Source organism: Venturia canescens, chromosome 6 (assembly GCF_019457755.1).
Source record: "Venturia canescens isolate UGA chromosome 6, ASM1945775v1, whole genome shotgun sequence".
Taxonomy (NCBI): Eukaryota; Metazoa; Arthropoda; class Insecta; order Hymenoptera; family Ichneumonidae; genus Venturia; species Venturia canescens.
The window spans coordinates 4,995,021-5,012,468 of record NC_057426.1 but is presented as its reverse complement, the minus strand read 5'-3'; the positions used below and the strand labels follow the sequence as shown (position 1 = coordinate 5,012,468).

The window sequence follows — 17,448 nt, the reverse complement described above, 5'->3', positions numbered from 1 at the left end:
ACGATGGAACAGAGCTTGCAATTGTTCACGAGAACGAATAAAATACATTTTTTATTTCCTAGTTTTGCACACACACCGGAGACAGCATCGAAGCTTTACATACAAGATTTACGAAGACAGAAGCACAACGTTCGTTTATTCTTCTCGTTTTGTGACATTTTCATGGATTTTCTCCATCTCGCAGAAACTCTGAAGACACTCGGTCATAGCGAGATGAACGTCGTCCTCGGTTCTCTCAAGTGTCAATTCCAAAGAGGCGTACAAACTTTCGAGGGCCTGGCTGGTCCAGTGGTCGGTTGATTTTACGATGTCTTGAAGCAATTCTTGAATTTGTACTTCCGTGAGTTTCTCTATACTGCTGGCCGATGCTTTGGACGTTGCTACACCAGGAGGTAACCGTTGACGCTTCGGGGATAAATCGTCACCAGCTGAACTATGTTCGCGTTTCGTTGCAGCCCCTGATTAATTATAAAATTTATGAAACGAAATAAAACTCAAGGTAATTTCGAGAGGAGCAACAAATACTTGTTTTCGTTCCAAAAGTTGAGGTGCCAGGAGTGACAGCACTCAGTTTGCTTCTCGTTCTCGCTTCCGTTTTTATTTTTTTTGAACCTATCGCCTCGGGAGGGTCGACTGGAAAATTTCGATTGCACTTTATTTTGTTTCTCTTAAAAATTCTAGTTTCGTGTCTGGATTATTTCAAGCTATCATTATTTGAATAGCCTCGGCTGGGAGATTGAATTATTTTGTGAGGGTAAATAGTATCAATATCCAAAAACTGTTTCTGGTGTAAAAGCCTTAAAATGAAAAACTCTGGTGCACAGAATCGAAGGATCATTCGAATTTTTTCACTTTTCTTAATTTCAGTTCACTAACAATCTATTCCTCGAAATTGGTAGAACGTTTCAGTGACAATATTGAAGAACATGATTCCTTCGAGATATCCATAAAAATCAAATTTCAATTCGTAATTAAGTAGACTCACATGAGCTGCTGGCATCTACGAATTGGGAACTATTACTTTTTTGCTTTCGATTCTCTATTTTGATTCTTCTCGGGGCCATAATTGGTACGAAATCGACTGAAAGTAATAAAAAAATGAAAATATTATAGGCTTCGGGGTCTGATGCTGTACGACACAAAATTAGAAGCCAGTCGAAGCTTCTTTGTTTCACATCGTAGTAATTTTGCAGTTTATCAGTGTTCGGAGTCGTTAATTTTGCTATTCGTTTGCAAAAAAAAGGTAGCACTCCAAAAATTAAGAATAATAAGCAGCAAAAAACTTTTTTTTACAAACTTTCCATACCTTTTCAGTATAAAGATAAATTCAAAGATGATTTACCGTAAGAAGATCTGTTCGATATGTCATTGGTCGCAAGATTTTCATGAATATTTCCAAATAGTTGCTCGAAAAATGCCTGACGTTCTGAGAGAGTGGGTGGTTCGATCTCGTAAACTTCGCCTTGATGTTCATCGTACATGGACGAAATCTACATTTCATAAAGCATTTTATTCATAATTATATTTTTCATCTGTTTCGAAGGTATTAGTTTTTCTACAAAATTTTCTTCAACATCCCACAGGCCTAAATGACTATGTTAACTGATTTATAATTTTAAAATATTCCAACACTATTTCCTTTCCACAATCAAAGTATTTGCTCAATTCAGTTGCTTCGTTGCCATTAGCCAAGAATGTTATCACAAATTTTGTTGTAAAATGCGTTTCTGGCGTATCGTAATAATGTTTTGACTTTAGATGATTATTATTGATTATTTATAAAATTTTATATAAAATATTTATGAATAATTTATCATTAATAAGTTATTTAATAATAAATTTTATGATTTTAAGCTTCACCAAATAAGATTTTTGGAGAACCCAGTTATTTCCACTCGCCCTCATACATGAGTTTGAAAAACTGCCCTACCATTCCAGAAGTAAATAAACGTGTCTCGATACCGCGCACTCGAAAATTATGTTGTTTTGGTTGTATTCTACATCATTTTCTCTCCCCTTACACGTCGGCAATTATCGGTTATTCTGTCGAATGATACTTCAATTCGAACTGTCAACTTGGGGTATTTACCTCTGATGGTACATCGGTGAAATTAGAATTAGCGGTAGTCAGAACTAATAAGTGGACGGAGCGATCGAGACCTCGCATCAGGGACATGAAAACAACACGCGCTGCTTCGTCGACCAGGTCCCACCAGGACATAATGTCAGGCACGTAAAGCAGCGAGGGGAGCGTGTGTCTTGCAGCCTTTATTTTCTGCGAATGATTGACGTGACCATTTATGCATAAGTTTTCCTGCCCCTCGCATCAAATTGTCGATGATTATTTCAAAGTGGAGAGGAAAAAAGATTGGAGTTTCAAGTTGTTTGTTTTTCCTTTCCCTTCTCGGTTTCGATGCTGTTTTTACTCGAGTTTACTTTCTCAACGATAGAAAAATTATTTCATTTTGTACCTTCACAGACTTTATCAGTACCGTGAAGTTTTAATAAAATCAAAATAAAACGTTTATTCGCGTTACCGAACTTTTCATTAGAGTTCGATAAACAACTTTGAATTACGAATCAAACGAGTCGTGAAAAAACGAGCGTATTTACTTGGATAATCGTTTCCTCGACCGCTCGTCCAGTTTCTTCGAAAAGTGTTGTGACATCCAAGACGTGGCACGGTAAGTGTTCAAGGGTGTGAAGAAGCGCTGGTCCGAGATGTCGAGTGTGGCAATTGTCAATGCCACAGAGTAAAATTCTCGGACAGCTGGAAGATCTCGAGGAGGCTTGACCGTTGCTTAATAAACATTTTCTCATGATTTCTCATCTCGCTACGAATCTTGCTCTCCATTTATAAATGCGCATGAATTCTTACATGTTTTCTAAATTAAACATTCCTTCGGGACAAATTTCTTGCAATCTCGTTAAAATATGGCATAAATTTTCCTGAAGTAGCGGCTGCAGTTTCGTTGGTAAACACTTGACCGGAATAATCGTAACTCGATGCGAGGCCGGCACGATGTTCTGTTGAGCTTTTATAAAATCTTGTTTCTCAACCTTTTTAAAAACGATTTTTTTTATAAAAACAGAAAAAAGTAATTGATGTCATCACTTTCGTGCTGGCACGTCGGAATTATTTTAAATGAAAATTGAAAAACCTTGAGAGAACGCTCGTTGATGTGGTACTTTGATTTCGTAGTATATATTTGTGGATAATGTCTCCTGACACAACACATAACGGCTTCTGCGCATAAAGCTTGCAAATCACTGCCACAATAACCGACGGTTTTCGAGGCTAAGTAAGCGAGAAATTTGACTGGAGGTTTCTGCTTCCAGCTTCTGACGTGTACCTGGACGAAGAAAGCGATTCGAAAAGGAATTTAATAAAAAAACTTTGGAATCGATCGTCCCAAATATCCTTGATTTATATTTTTTTCTAAACTTTATTCGAAAGTGTTTTTTTCAGCAAAATGTCTCGTGCTGATTCGTCGCACGAAATGCATTTTATTTCGAGGATAAATTCTGACAGTATAAGGATTATTTGTCGCTTGTGGAATGACGAACGACATTCAAAGTATGAGGAGACTGTAATACCGAGAGAATATCTTTCCTCGCCATGTAACAAGGCAAAGGAAAATAAAGTTCACGATCGAATCGTCCGGGTCTCCTAAGAGCTGGATCAATGGCATCCAATCGATTGGTGGCACCGATAACGATTATTTCTGAATTATTATCGAGGCCATCCATGAGAGCCAATAAAGTTGAAACTACACTGGCGTGGACGGCGTCTTGACGGGTTGACCTCGTAGGCGCTAAGCCATCGACTTCGTCGAAAAATATGATGCACGGTTTGCTTTGCTGAGCCTGAACAAAGAACACTTTTCGTCCCTACTTCATTCATTCTCGGAAAACTTCTACTTTTCTCACTATCGTAGTGACGTCAATATTTCTCAACTTAATATTTTATCGATGTATATAAACTGCAAACACAAAGAGTTCTCACCAGCTGGAATATTTTCTGTAATTTTTTTTCACTCTCCCCAACCCATTTGCTGAGACAATCCGCACCTTTGCGCGCTATGAAGGAAACTTTTCTTTCGGAATTACTGCACTCCGATGCGAGGGCGCTAGCCACGAGCGTCTTCCCAGTGCCTGTTTCGTGCGCATTCCAATTCACGCGTGTTTCAAAGAAATTTTTATGGAAACTGTTTATCCTCGAATCGTACACCAATGCGAATTTGCTTTAGCGAAATTTTAATAGAAGTATATTCGAAAAAACTTTTTTCACATGACGTGTTCTCGGTAATTTACTATCGATGGTCACCACGCCACAGCAGGGCAGGGAATTTCGCCTCAAAATCATCTGTTCGTGTCTGCATTTTGGATTCCATTTTTACTTTGAAACGTGAGTGCGAAGTCCTAAAATTCTAATTCGCATCTGTGTACGATTTGAAAATGCTCCGATAAGCCTCTTGGTTACGCGTATTTCGAATAACCTTAAATTTTTTTTTGTAAAGTGTTTAGTTTTTTGAATCGCCACACTTTCAAGGTACTCTGACAGTATTTTATTGTCAGGCGTCAAGCGCTAACAGTTCCATGTGCTTCATCCCATTTTTTATTAGCACTCGACATCCATTTGAAAACGAATGGAGTCATAACATAACCTCATCATTATTTGGGCTTTATAAAATACGAACGAGAAAGGTTGGAAGAGAGGGGAAAAAATTCGTTTGTACCAGGAGGACCGTAGAACAACAGGCCACGTGGTGGTCGTAAATTGAACTTGGCGTAGACCTCGCCATACGTCAGAGGGAAAAGAACGGTTTCTTTGACGATTCGTATATGCTTGTCCAGACCGCCGATGCACGTAAAATCTTTCGACGTCATTATTTAACACAATAAAGTTTCTGTTTTTTTAAAAAAATAACTGACAATGAGTGAATGAAATACAAACTGCTAATTAGAAATTTAACGTCTCGACGAGTCTCGGCGCACTCGCATAATGGTTGTACTAAAGAGTACTGCCACAAGAATTTAAATAGAAAAATAGTCAGGTTATTTTGGATGTTTTAACGATGAAATTTCATGTTTCTGACTTTTTATCGACTGGTTGAAAATAGAAAAAACATGTGAACCAAGAATCTCGTGCATCTTGAACGTTTGTACGAATTGTAAGTGGTGAGGAATAAAATATGCGAGGGGTGAGAGAGGCGGGATAAAATATATCCATCGAGATTCTCAAAATCAATGAATTATCAAATTTTCTTTTTATTTTACGACAATTCTTGTTTTTGTGTTTGTATGTATATGACAAGAGAGTGTTCCTTATATTGGTTTAAAATAAATAAGGCAGTGTATATGCTTTCATTCGTCTTTTCGTCCTCTTATTTTCGATCGCTTTTACCACTTCATTTCGGTCTTTAACAAAGTAACTCATGTGATGTTTACAATGGAATATTTTCTAGCTTGGGGCATCCACATCCATCTCGGAGCTGTGAAAGCAGAGCGAAAAGGGACATTTTTCATTGCTCGTAGACTCGCGTTTCAAAATTGAATAAATGTGTTCGATGCATCAATTCCATTTGAAGGTCACAATTTATTATTGTTGAATAAAAGTGCCTCTTTACGCGAAACAACTCACACAAGTACCCGGAAAAAACGTTTGGACAGCACAACTGAAATAATTCTTCGAAAAATGTTCGTTTGGATGTGAGAATGTGTTTTTTGACTTGAAAATATATGATTTTATTTACAATTGAACAAAGTTGGTGATTCGCTCTACTTTTACCGCTTTCTCGTGTGCGTGGAATATTTAAATCAAACGTTTTAATTGTTCGTAATAACGCATCGGCAACTCTGCTGGGAAAAAAAGTACAATCATATGTGATGTGGTAGTAAGAAATAGGCTTCGAAACTTTGAAGTGCTTGGCTAACGGACTTCATGAAACCTCAAAATGCGGTACGTTGTTGCAGGAATATGCTTTTAATGTCACGATTGAAAAAAGCCGTACCGAGAAGCCTGGCAAAATCAAAAAATAGTTTTCGAGTTGACGTTGAATTTGTGATAAACATTGCGAAGGGTAATGAATTTCAACGGAATGTCATTGTCGGATATGCAAAAGTAATAAATATTGAAAAATATTCAAATACTATTTTTCAGCGTAAAGAACAACATAATTGTTCATTGAAAGTTTTCAAGAATAAAAATACAGCCAAATTCATTCTCGTTTTTCATTAAATCATCAGATTATTGTTATTATTATTATCAGTAACACGGAAGTGAATCTTGATGTACGTAAGAACGAAAGTATTGTTTAAACTCTCCTTATCGGTGTAACAGAAAAATGAAAATTAATCGGCAGTGATGACTGGAAGCTCATTAACTTGGCTATCTGGATTATTTTTTCTTCAGCATTCGTTCTTTTAAATTTCGTCTATAGAAAGAGAGAGAGAGAGAGAGAGAGAGAGTGTTCATAGCACAAAAAACTCAGCACAACAATTAGCCTACCTATAAATGCTCGATAAGGACTTTTGCGATGTGAATATAATACTCGGTGCAAAGTCGAGCTAAACGGAAAGATGAAAGAACGAGAAAGAGGCACGCATTACAACAAAAAGATTAGAATAAATGTGAATATATATATTAATACGAAGAGATGGATCGATCTGCGAAAAATTATTGGTTCCGGAGTACATCTGCGCAGAGAGGTATGACAGATGTATAAATTAATAATAATCATCGATAAGTGTTAATATTTCATTAGAAAAATAAAGTGATTGGTTCCTATTTCCTGTACGAACAACACTTTTGGTAACTGAGCGATCACTTAGTCTAATACCCTTATTATTTTTAACTTTTCTTTTCTTTTTCTCTTTCCTTTAGTAATTATGTTTGTTTTTTAAATATATATGTATATAGTCCACACTGTACTCGTCGGATTATACAATAAGTCCTCCACTTGTTCTATTTCTAGGCCTGAAACTTAAAACACTACAACTTTGGTTACCACGCGCTATCGAATGATTATCGCATGGTGCATCGCATTCTATATTCTTGTCCGTCTCTCTCTCTCTCTCTCTTTCCCTCTTGTTTATGCTCAGATTCCATACACCGCATATGCTAGAGATACCATTAAGTTTCTCCGACGATCCTCAATCGTGTTACTTTATCCTAGTTTATATAAATTTGTTTATAGAATTTAGAAAATCCTGTTTCTAATTATTCATTTCCGCAATCGTTCACTAACGGAGGTTCAATCGCCTTCGTCAGAGCCACGAACGTTTTTTTTTTATACAATAACGACGACTCAGATTGGTTCAATCACTTTGTCATTTGTTTTTCTCACTCGTTGCGTACGCAAAAACGCTGTACGTTTCATTCGATTTAACATTTTTTCAGCTTAAGAAAGTTTCGAGACGTTAATCAAAGTATCGATTCAATTGAAATTCACGTAGCTTAAACAATGTTGCATTTTCATAGGCGTTTATAAATAACGATTAAACTTTGTAGATATTAGTTGAACCCTGAAAAATTTGTGAGTTGATTTCCCATTTTTTGAATTGAACGTATTTTTATTGAATGACAATTTTTTGTGATTTTTTACTTGTCATATCCTTAAGGATCTTTAGTGATGAAAAATATTTGCAGGGCGTTACGAGCGTGTTTAGACACATGAAACTACAATATCAAAGTTCAACGTTTTCTAGAAATAGACAAAGCAGTTGTGTTTTGGAGGATGCATCAAGTATAAATGATTCAATATGGCCTTGCAAAATGAACTTCATGAATATCGATTGTGGTCTCGAACTTTTTTAAGCGAAAATTTTCATTATGTATAAATTAAATTAGAAGAGATTAAACGAAGCTTTCAGGACGTGACGACTATTCAGGTACGCAGGGAGCTTTTCATCGGAACACGTCGAACTGAGTTCTATTAATTTACGGTTAATATTCCAAGTAAGTGCCTAAGGGAAACGATGAAAATAATCATTAATGATAATTATAATATTGAAGTATGTACACGAAATAAATCATCACGCGGTTTCAGGCTAGAACGTTCGAACATTTTTCAGAAGTATGCACTCTTCATCACTGATCGATTATTATCTTACGTTATTTTTTCGGCAGTTTACAGTGAAATGATCGCAGACGATTTAACGAGTATGTTAGATTAATTTTCGAGCTATGTTCTAGCACCGAATCAACAACGAGAATACGCTTTTTTTTTAATCCTTCGAGACGTAGAGCCTCTTAGATTTCTGACGACATGGACACGTCATGGAGAGTTTCGTCTTGCTCAACCTCGTCGTCAGGCGGCTCACAGCTCTTCGTTCCCCTATACATTTCGAAACGTTCCAGTTCCTTGAGCAAATCCTGGAATGTACATAAAATAATTCTATTTTGAGTATAAATGGTGTCAAATTCGAAGTCATTGGAAATGTGTTTGTGTTCTTTTTTGTTATCTTTTGAGGGAGCTATCGATTATCGCATTGGATTTTATATGAACGGAGGATTCTAAAACGGTCATTCGCAGGTCGCTTTTCTCTCTAACCTCTGAATGTTTTCATCTGTATGATTTAGACGGGGGTACGTATTCAATAAGGAAACATAAAAAATAGTTTCTTAACTATTTTCTCAAAAAAAAAAAAAAAAAAAAAATCACGTTGACACTAACCTTTGGCAGTGATTTTCTGTCGTACGTGTGGGAGTATTTCCCAACGCATCGACTTAGTTGAACATACGAATCGCACAATATTTCAACGGAAAAGTCGTGTGTGAATTGAACCGTTTGACGCCAAGCCGAATCGAGTTCTTCCGGGTCGATGATAACTTTAGCGTTATCACCGGGTTTGGAGGGACTGGAATCACTTTCGATGACAAACGTGAGATCATCAGTACTTTCTCGTCTCGAAGAAGAGCCCGAGGCCGAGTTTTCGTTAATTTGAGCCCCTACGAGGTTTGCGGCATCGGCCGAGTTGGAGGTTTCATTGGATGTTGCAACAGGTGATTGTACGACAATATTATCGACGGTTGAATTTTTCGATTCCTTAGCCTTGTCATTGATCGAATCGTCTTCAGAATCTGTGTTATCGAACAGTTCCGTGTGTCCGTTCAAAACGTTATGGGCTTCGGTCTCAAATTCCTGGAACTTGTCTAGATCTATACTCGCGACCGCTTCGCCCGAAGAAGTTTTGGTCTGTGTTTCGATCGTTGTGGTGCTAGACTCGAATATGATTTTCTTCTTCTTATGAACTTTTTTCACATAACCTCTCGCCCAAGCGGGTATCTTGCGTTTTCGTGAACTACTGAATTTTCTTCCATTGACGACAACCCCACCGCCAGGGCTGGTGGAATATTTTTTTTCAACTTTTCCGTTCGCCCCTTCTGGCCGGTTATCGTCTGCTTTTTCGACCGTTTCTTTGGAGTTATTATCTCTACGATTTTTCGATATCTCACGACACTTGTCCTCGAAATCGGAATCGAGCTCGGCTTTTATTAGAGCGTATGCGTTGTCTCGCAAAGAACAAGCTCGATGACGTATCAATTTGTCCGCCGGATCTCTGTTGAAAAAATAATCAATAAATAAATATATCCCGAAGAGATCAAACATTTTCAATTAATGATGTAATAAGTAATACGACTAAGTATCACTAAATAAATATCATTCGTTATTACGAAGCGAATATAATCTAACACGAGTGGTCTTCAATGGAATATTTTCGGTTTAACGATTATTCCTCATCGATGATTCACAAAACCGTTCATACATTTATTATTTCATTTTATTTTTCGCCAATTATAAATATTGGTATTGCGAAATTGGTGAAAATTGAAAACCACTGATCAACTACTGAGCAACAACAGTAATGGAGAAACAGGAGAAACTGGAGCTACCTCTTTAAAATTCCGGGGGAAGGCCTATCGCGCAAGCTGACATGAAAAACATACAACATGAATGTGAGTGACCTTTTTTTACATCCGATGAGTTGTATTATAATATGTGCATGTTACAATTTTCAAATATTTTGCCATATTCCAACGCGAAAGACCAAATGCTTTTTGTCGTGTTTAAAGGGGTTGTTGTACACCAATTTTTCAATTTCATCTAATTCCAATGAAATGTGCAAAAATAACATGGAAACAATTTTTACGAACAAACTAAAACGTAAATTATTGTGAATTTAAATTAACGCTCCACCTCTTCAATAGAAGTGAGAAATAAACGATGTCGAAGTTTGCATTAAAATTAAACAAAATTCCGTTGTTGATATTAACTTTTCGAAGAGCCTAACGATGAAATCGTTATATGAAATATTGATGATTGGAAAAATTATGGAATTCAGAAAATTACGATAAGCTTGGATTTTCATTATCCAAACTTCATTATTGTTTGAAAAATTTAGTATTTCAATGATTTTTAGTTGATTAGTTAGCTCATGAATTCGACGAACCTTTCTGGATTGTATTCGAGGGCATTGCGACAAATAAGATCTACGTCGTCGAGAAAATCTCTTGCGCACAAATAAGCGTGCATATCAATTTTTGTCATCATCGTTTCGAGATCCATCGGCTTCTTTATAATCAGATTGTAATCCGGTACTTCTTCCGTGTCTACTGGTTTGGTGAACATGAAAAACCTGCAAAAATGAGCAAACCAATTGGAACGATTTCTCAGATATCGATGTCGGTGAGCTTTGATGGTAACTTTTGTACGAATGATAAATAATTTTTCTTATGTCTAATCGTATAATGTTCTGAATATAGGACAATAGAACGCAGAGGCTTACTGTCGATTTCGCGCAAGTTTCGAGCAGATTTCTCGTAAGAAAATTCTCAATTCCCGAAGTGAAACTTCTTCCTTTTCGTACAAAACCTTCTTCTCGTCTTCGGTCAATTTCTTTGGCATAATATCCGGCGCTAATGGGAGTTCTTCTAAAGGTTGTACCGTTTGCTCCCTCATTTTTGGAGCTTTAAGTGCTTGCGTCATGAATATTGGCTTGAAGAAGCTGGCTCGTTGTTCGTCCGTTGGACGCTTCATTGTGTAAACTTCACCGCGTAATTCACTGAAGAGATTTTTTAGCTGTGGTGACAAATCATTATATTTGACGTCACTTGTTGCCAGAATTAAAACAGGCATGCAAGGATCGAGAGCGGCGAGACGGCAAAGAAATACGGCTTTCACTGTTTCGGGAACAAGAGGCCACCATTGGTCGATAGACCGGATATAAATTATCGATGGTATGTTTCTTGTCGCTTCGTTGAATACCTGCAACAATTGTTTTATTCACAAGTATTAGTCTCGTTGCCATTTTAATTATTTTCATTTTTATCTTTCATATTTTTGTCTATTCTTCAACTTTTTTTTATTATGAAATAACAATTTTCATTTAAAAAACATTTATATTAAAATGGAGTATAACTTACTTGAACACAGGTTTCTTCGGGCGATCTTGCGCTTTCTGCGAAAAGCGTACTAACATCAAGAGTCTGAACAGGTACGTGCTCCATGCGATATAAGAGAGCTTGGGCCAAACGAGGTCCTTGGCTATGAGCGATATCGTCACCAGCAACCAACAAACGAGGTCGATGTATACCTTTGACAGTTTTTATTCTGAAACACGAGAATCAATAGTACAACATTTACATTGTTGTACAGGTACACATTGACACACTGAAGGAAGTGCAATGTTTTCGTTTTTCTATATGTTTGTCTAAATAACGTAAATTTATTTATTGAGAAAAAATGAAGTGAGAATGATTACTTCGCCAACGAGGGTTTGACACCCTGTGGAAAAATGGATTTGATGGCTGTCACTAATTCCTCGACCGCTGGACCCAAAAGCGGTACTAAAAAAGGTTGGAGTTTTTTACTTATGCACGGTGCAATTCTATGCGAAGACGGAACAAGAACGGAGCTCGCTTGCAAGAAATCGCGTTTTTTCACCTGAAACATAAATATATAAATGAATAAACGATAACGAAATGAAGACTGGAATAATGGATTTGTTTTTGCCTTTTAAGTGGGTTTTTTAAATTCAAGAGTTAAACATTGCGATACGTCACAGTCATTTTAATAGATAAACCCGTTAAACACATTTCAATATTTGGAGAGGGATAGTACGGTTTAAAGAATGATTCACCTCCACGCGTTGTGGATCGAGTAGAAGTCGTTTGCTGGTCATATAAATTTGTGGATATGTTCTTCTTAAGCCTTGAAGAACAGCCTCTGTGCACAGAGCTCGGAGATCAGATCCGCAATAGCCTGTAGCTTTTTCGGCCAATAATTCCAGCATTTGTTCGCCAGGCGGGTCGGTCCATTTGCTAACGTGAATTTTAAGTATTTCCAATCTTTCTTTCATGGCAGGCAGTGGAAAGAATAATTCACGATCAAAACGACCTGGCCTTCGCAATGCAGGATCAATAGCATCAATTCTGTTTGTAGCTCCGATAACGATAACTTCGCCTCGATCACTGAGCCCATCCATAAGTGCCAAAAGTGTCGAGACTATACTAGCATGAATTTGATCCTGTTTTGTACTCCTCACCGGTGCTAGACCGTCAATTTCGTCGAAAAATATAATGGACGGTTTCAATTGTTGAGCCTGCTCAAATAACAACCGCAATTGCCGTTCCGATTCACCGACCCACTTTGACAAACAATCGGCACCTTTTCGCATGAAAAATGCCACTTTCCTTGACCCCTGACTGCACTCATTTGCAAGAGCTCGTGCGATCAGTGTTTTACCCGTACCTAGATGAATGTTTCATTTTTTTTTATGTTTGATAACGTGGGAGGAGCAAATTTTCAAAAATCAAAATTTTTTACAATAAGTAGGATGAAAGTAAATTTAAAAAATCATGTCGTTTCAATTCATATACATATGAGAAATGTAATAAAAGAAAATCAGATTTACCTGGTGGTCCGTGAAATAGAACGCCCTTGGGTGGTGTAATGTGAAATCGCTCAAAAACATCTGGATACATCATAGGAAATACAACCATTTCTTTAAGACAGTGAATATGTGATTCTAGGCCACCAACATCACTGAAACTTATATTCACGTCCAATGTTATGGGGTCGATGTCGGCTTTCCGATCAGTAGGGCCACCTTGAGGAATCGCCGATTGCCTAAGAACAAAATTGCTTATTGTCATGCAGTGCAATGTACTGTAATGATGGGAATTAGGAAAAAAATGTTAAAAACCGAAAAATGAGAATAGCCTTGAGGGAACAATTGAATCGTTTTCGAAAAGTATGTATGATTTTGTTCATCTTAAAGTATTAGTAAGAAAATGAATAAATTTGTATGTAGGGTTGTACAAACCTGCCCTTTTTCCCCTTTTTCTTATCATAACGTTGTTTCTCGGACTCGCTCGAATCACTGGAACTTGAGCTTTTGCTTCTGTGTTTACGTCGCCTCATCGAATTTGAAAGAACACTTCGTAGAGCTCTGATGGAGCGTCTAACCGGTTCAACATTTGCTTGAAACCGATCGATCGTAGGTTTTTTCTGACGCAAGCTATATTTTCGCGGGCTCGGCGAATCCGAGGATTCACTTATGTCGCTGTCCTGATCAGACAATTTTTTCCCCCTTTGTAGTTGTCGCTGAGAGGTACGTCTCGTTCTCTTGATACGTGTGTACATGTCTTCGTAGCCCTTTTTAGTAAACAATGTTGAAAATAAATGTAAAAAATTGACGAATGCAACAATCCCGAGATTTATTTTTATTAGACATTTATCGTGAACTCACCTGTGCAGCTTTTTCATCATTGCAAACATCTTCATTATCCGAATTATCGTTATTTTCTGGTACCTCACTCTCGTCAGAACTTTCTGCATTCACGCTGTTCAGCTCACTTTTTATCTTGACATCCTTTTCTGTTAAACTACCACAGAGTCTGGTAACTGGACCCTCCCTCGTACGATTGGGACTATCACTTTTCCGAGTTCTTTATTTAAGAAAAAAAAAAACCATTCAAATCGTATTGAAAATTCCGTACAAAATATTGCTCTGTTTCAGTTAACTTCTAATAAAAAGTGCAATTCAAACGTAAAAAGTAGTTCTTACCTCGCATCTTTTTCGTCGTTCGTAATTACACTATCAGCCTTACTTCTTGAGCCATTTTTTTCTTTAATATCTTGTCTCTCATTTAAATCTCTCAGACCTTTGTCTTGTTCTTGTCTATCCCTAAGTTCTCTGTTTCTGTCGCTGCGGCGACCATTCATCTCTGTTCTATCTCTCATGTGTCTGGTTGAGCTTCTACTCGAAGGTGGATGATTCTCTCGTGACCTTAGTGGCATACGTTCACGAGGTCTTTCTTGCACATCATCAGCCATTTCTTTCTCAGACGACGAAGCCTGTTGTTGGAACATTGGATAGCCCTTCAAAGTTTGTTTTCCTGAAAGTGTTCGAAAATTTCTTACACTTCTCTATCAATTGCTGCACAAGTACCTGGTAGTAACTAAAGAAATTAAGTTTCATCGGAAAGTTGGAAAAAAGATGATCCTGGTTTGTAGCAATGAGATATCCACATTTGAATTTTTTTGAAGAATCAAATTGGAAGGCATTCTTATAATAAGTTCAGGTGCATCGGCCTCTGTATTCATTTGATTTGAATTGAATTGTTTGAAAATCTTCAAAAGCAAAGGAGAAAAATTCTTTTTTGTACAAGTATTTTATGTTATTTAAACTCTGAGCACTCTAAAGTTTGAGACGCTTAAAATTTTCAGAATTGAAGTTCCTGTGATACTTTGGTCCTGAATATTTGCAGTTTTGCATTTTACATCTGACAGCCTTGAAGTAATCTATTTTGTAAACTTAGGAAAAAAATTTTTTACCTAAGATCCAGCTAGTATTAAGATTGTCATAGATTGGCATTCTGTGACGTGTACTACGTCTCACACTTAGATTATTGCTTGTTCGGTGTGCATTGTTGCCAGATTGGGAGCGAAGTGTGCGTAAACTCTTGGACCTTCTGATGTTGGATTCATGTTGGCGGTTGTGAACGGTGAATATATCTTCGTCCGAATCCATTGAGTCACCCAGTCCCAGTGCAGCATCGTCGTCAGACATAGCTGATCAGAGAAAAAAAGTGGATAATTTATATTTGTCAGGCATTTGAAGAGCTCATAGAAGGGTTTGAATAAAAACCACAAGATATCTTCCATTTTTATCCTGCTCAGAAATGTTAACATAAATTAAGGCAGTGGACGGTGGAAACTTGTGCAATTCACAAATTCAAATTGTCACAGTTATAGTCCCCAAGAATATTCTAAGCTTCAAGTAAATCAAACTGTAAGTTCATAGAGCATGAGTATGTTGGAAACTAATGCACTGAGTAGCTCCCAATTTTATCGGCTTGTTATTTCATAAGATACAGTGATCTCAGAAGAGCTTTTGGTTTTTCAATGAAAAACAAGCGTCAATAAATCTAACACTCATATTTTGACATTTGTTGTTCCGTTTGTATGATTGCAGATTATGTAACAGAATTTCTTAATCATAGTTATTCCAAAATTAATTATTCTGTCTTGAAAACATTCTGTTTGTTTCACTTGTTGAAATATACAATTCATGGTTCACAACTATTTCATAAGAAAAATATAGCTCAACCAAATGACCAGAATTCTTATAAAAACTACTTTTTGGAGTAGATTGCTAAAATGCATTGGGGCTATTGTCTCCAACCGGAAAAACCTTGCTCAAATCATCTCAATAATTCAATTGTTATATTTTCTGAATGATCACAATAAAATACCCATTATTAAAATGCTTGTCAAAAAATGTCTACACAGTTGCTTTGTATATATGCTTTGTTTAATTTTGATTTTCTTCTAGATACTTAATTAATCTGATTCATTATTAATTCGAGCATTTTATTTAAAATCTAAAATACAGGATCTGATATTAAAATATGAAAATTCAGAGTATATTTTACAAAGGTATACAAATAATAATGGAGTATCTTTTTTGAATAAGAAAAGAGAGAAATACATGCAGAATATCAAGGATGAAAATGATTGATGAATTATTCATTTATTCATATCCATCAGTCTGAAAGCATATTCGTAATCAATTTCCATTAAAAATCCTGAGTAAGATTTTCGAAATGCACATAATCGTTCAGACATTTTGTTATGGATTCTCTTGTTTACAAATTTTCATAATAAAAATTATGATGCAATTATTCAATTAGAACATTTTGTGTATAAAAGGCTAAACTGAAAATTGGAATAGACAATGCAAGTACACCTATTTATTGAATATTTTTCTAATATACTCACTCACGGTTGCGAAACATTCGCGTGAATACGTGTCTCGATTGATTTTTTTTAGCTTTCTATTTAGTCCCGTCTCTCTGACGGTTTTTTCTGTGAAATATCGATCATTTCAATACAGCACTTGATTCGATAATTGTGAAGATATTTCTAAGACTACAATCATATTCCTCCGCATAAGCGATTAGAAAGACTATGAAAATATGTTGCAACTCGTGTTTTTTGTCGACTTCGTCGATGCAGTTGTCCTCGCGTTTAGCTCATCCCACTTTATTCCTTTCTTACGGGCGCGTTCTCGCTCTTATTTATTATACTTTATTTATTTACGAAAAGGAAAAAAATGATTATAATTCTTCTTAATGGATGTGAATGGCACGTTACGATTGAAATATTTCAAGTGTTTTGTTTGAAACGTTGAAGAAAACCGTAACGATCGAATGAAACGAATCTTTTCCAGGGTCACTCGCCATTGTATAAAAATGCAGGTTGAGCTAAGCCCTCCCTGGTATAAGCTATAGACGGTGTGTATGCCCGCGCGCTGACACAACGAGTTCAACACGCGTGTGTGCGGCTAGTGCGGCGCTACTGCTGCGCTGCTGCTGGGTCGTACGGTCTTACCAGGGCCGTACGTCGAGCGGATTAGCGAGCGTTCTACACCGTAAGCTTAGCCGAATGACTTGCGCCTCAAGACCGTGCTTGCTTGCGCTTTCCTAATTTTTGATTGATCATATAGCTTTCGGAGGTCCTTCAGTGGTCATCAGTATTATAATTAAAAAGTTTAGTGGTCGTTAGTTATTTCATAATTCAATAAAAAAAATTTGGAACAGATTGCCGAATGCGTTCGATTTATTGAATTTTTTATTATGAACAAATCATAATAATACCATTAAAGTTTCTGGCGATTGTGCGTGCAAATATTTTCTCTAATTCTTACATTTTCAAATATAAAATCATTTCTGGCTTTCTGAGTTCCAGCTTCCCTTGCTTATTTATTGTTTAATTCTATTCCGTTCAACAAAATAATTCAAATTGTTGGACGCTAGTTTATTTTAGATTTTTTGGATTCATCGACGATCGAATAGAATATGTCTGCGCCCCTATTTTGCACTCCGTTTTATATCATTTCCGGCTGAGTTCACAGAGGTAACTTGCACGACTGTACCAT

General features: G+C 36.8%; 3 protein-coding genes across 4 annotated transcripts; all 3 read right to left on the bottom strand.

The window, feature by feature from the left end:
- Nucleotides 1-64: 64 nt before the first annotated feature.
- Nucleotides 65-2,855, bottom strand: LOC122412104 (ATPase family AAA domain-containing protein 2-like). The gene is made up of 6 exons (XM_043421429.1): nt 2,614-2,855; nt 2,090-2,275; nt 1,343-1,490; nt 986-1,081; nt 526-633; nt 65-458 (listed from the first exon to the last, which is right to left on the bottom strand). Exons 1-6 carry the CDS (start codon nt 2,818-2,820, stop codon nt 136-138), a joined length of 1,068 nt encoding a protein of 355 aa, XP_043277364.1. The 5' UTR covers nt 2,821-2,855; the 3' UTR covers nt 65-135.
- Nucleotides 2,856-3,040: 185 nt separating this feature from the next.
- LOC122412113 (ATPase family AAA domain-containing protein 2-like) lies at nt 3,041-5,101 on the bottom strand. Its single transcript, XM_043421437.1, has 4 exons — nt 4,740-5,101; nt 4,007-4,155; nt 3,598-3,867; nt 3,041-3,353 (listed from the first exon to the last, which is right to left on the bottom strand). Exons 1-4 carry the CDS (start codon nt 4,888-4,890, stop codon nt 3,081-3,083), a joined length of 843 nt encoding a protein of 280 aa, XP_043277372.1. The 5' UTR covers nt 4,891-5,101; the 3' UTR covers nt 3,041-3,080.
- A 150-nt stretch (nt 5,102-5,251) lies between these two features.
- LOC122412094 (ATPase family AAA domain-containing protein 2-like) lies at nt 5,252-16,856 on the bottom strand. Of its 2 annotated transcripts, XM_043421396.1 has the most exons (14): nt 16,290-16,856; nt 14,844-15,080; nt 14,074-14,404; nt 13,756-13,954; nt 13,330-13,661; nt 12,919-13,133; nt 12,145-12,755; nt 11,767-11,948; nt 11,429-11,615; nt 10,792-11,270; nt 10,456-10,641; nt 9,899-9,934; nt 8,679-9,564; nt 5,252-8,377 (listed from the first exon to the last, which is right to left on the bottom strand). In XM_043421396.1, exons 2-14 carry the CDS (start codon nt 15,076-15,078, stop codon nt 8,255-8,257), a joined length of 4,002 nt encoding a protein of 1,333 aa, XP_043277331.1. In that variant the 5' UTR covers nt 15,079-15,080; nt 16,290-16,856; the 3' UTR covers nt 5,252-8,254. The 2 variants fall into 2 exon arrangements, with proteins under 2 accessions (XP_043277331.1, XP_043277332.1); XM_043421397.1 differs by lacking the exon at nt 9,899-9,934.
- Between the last annotated feature and the right edge of the window lie 592 nt (nt 16,857-17,448).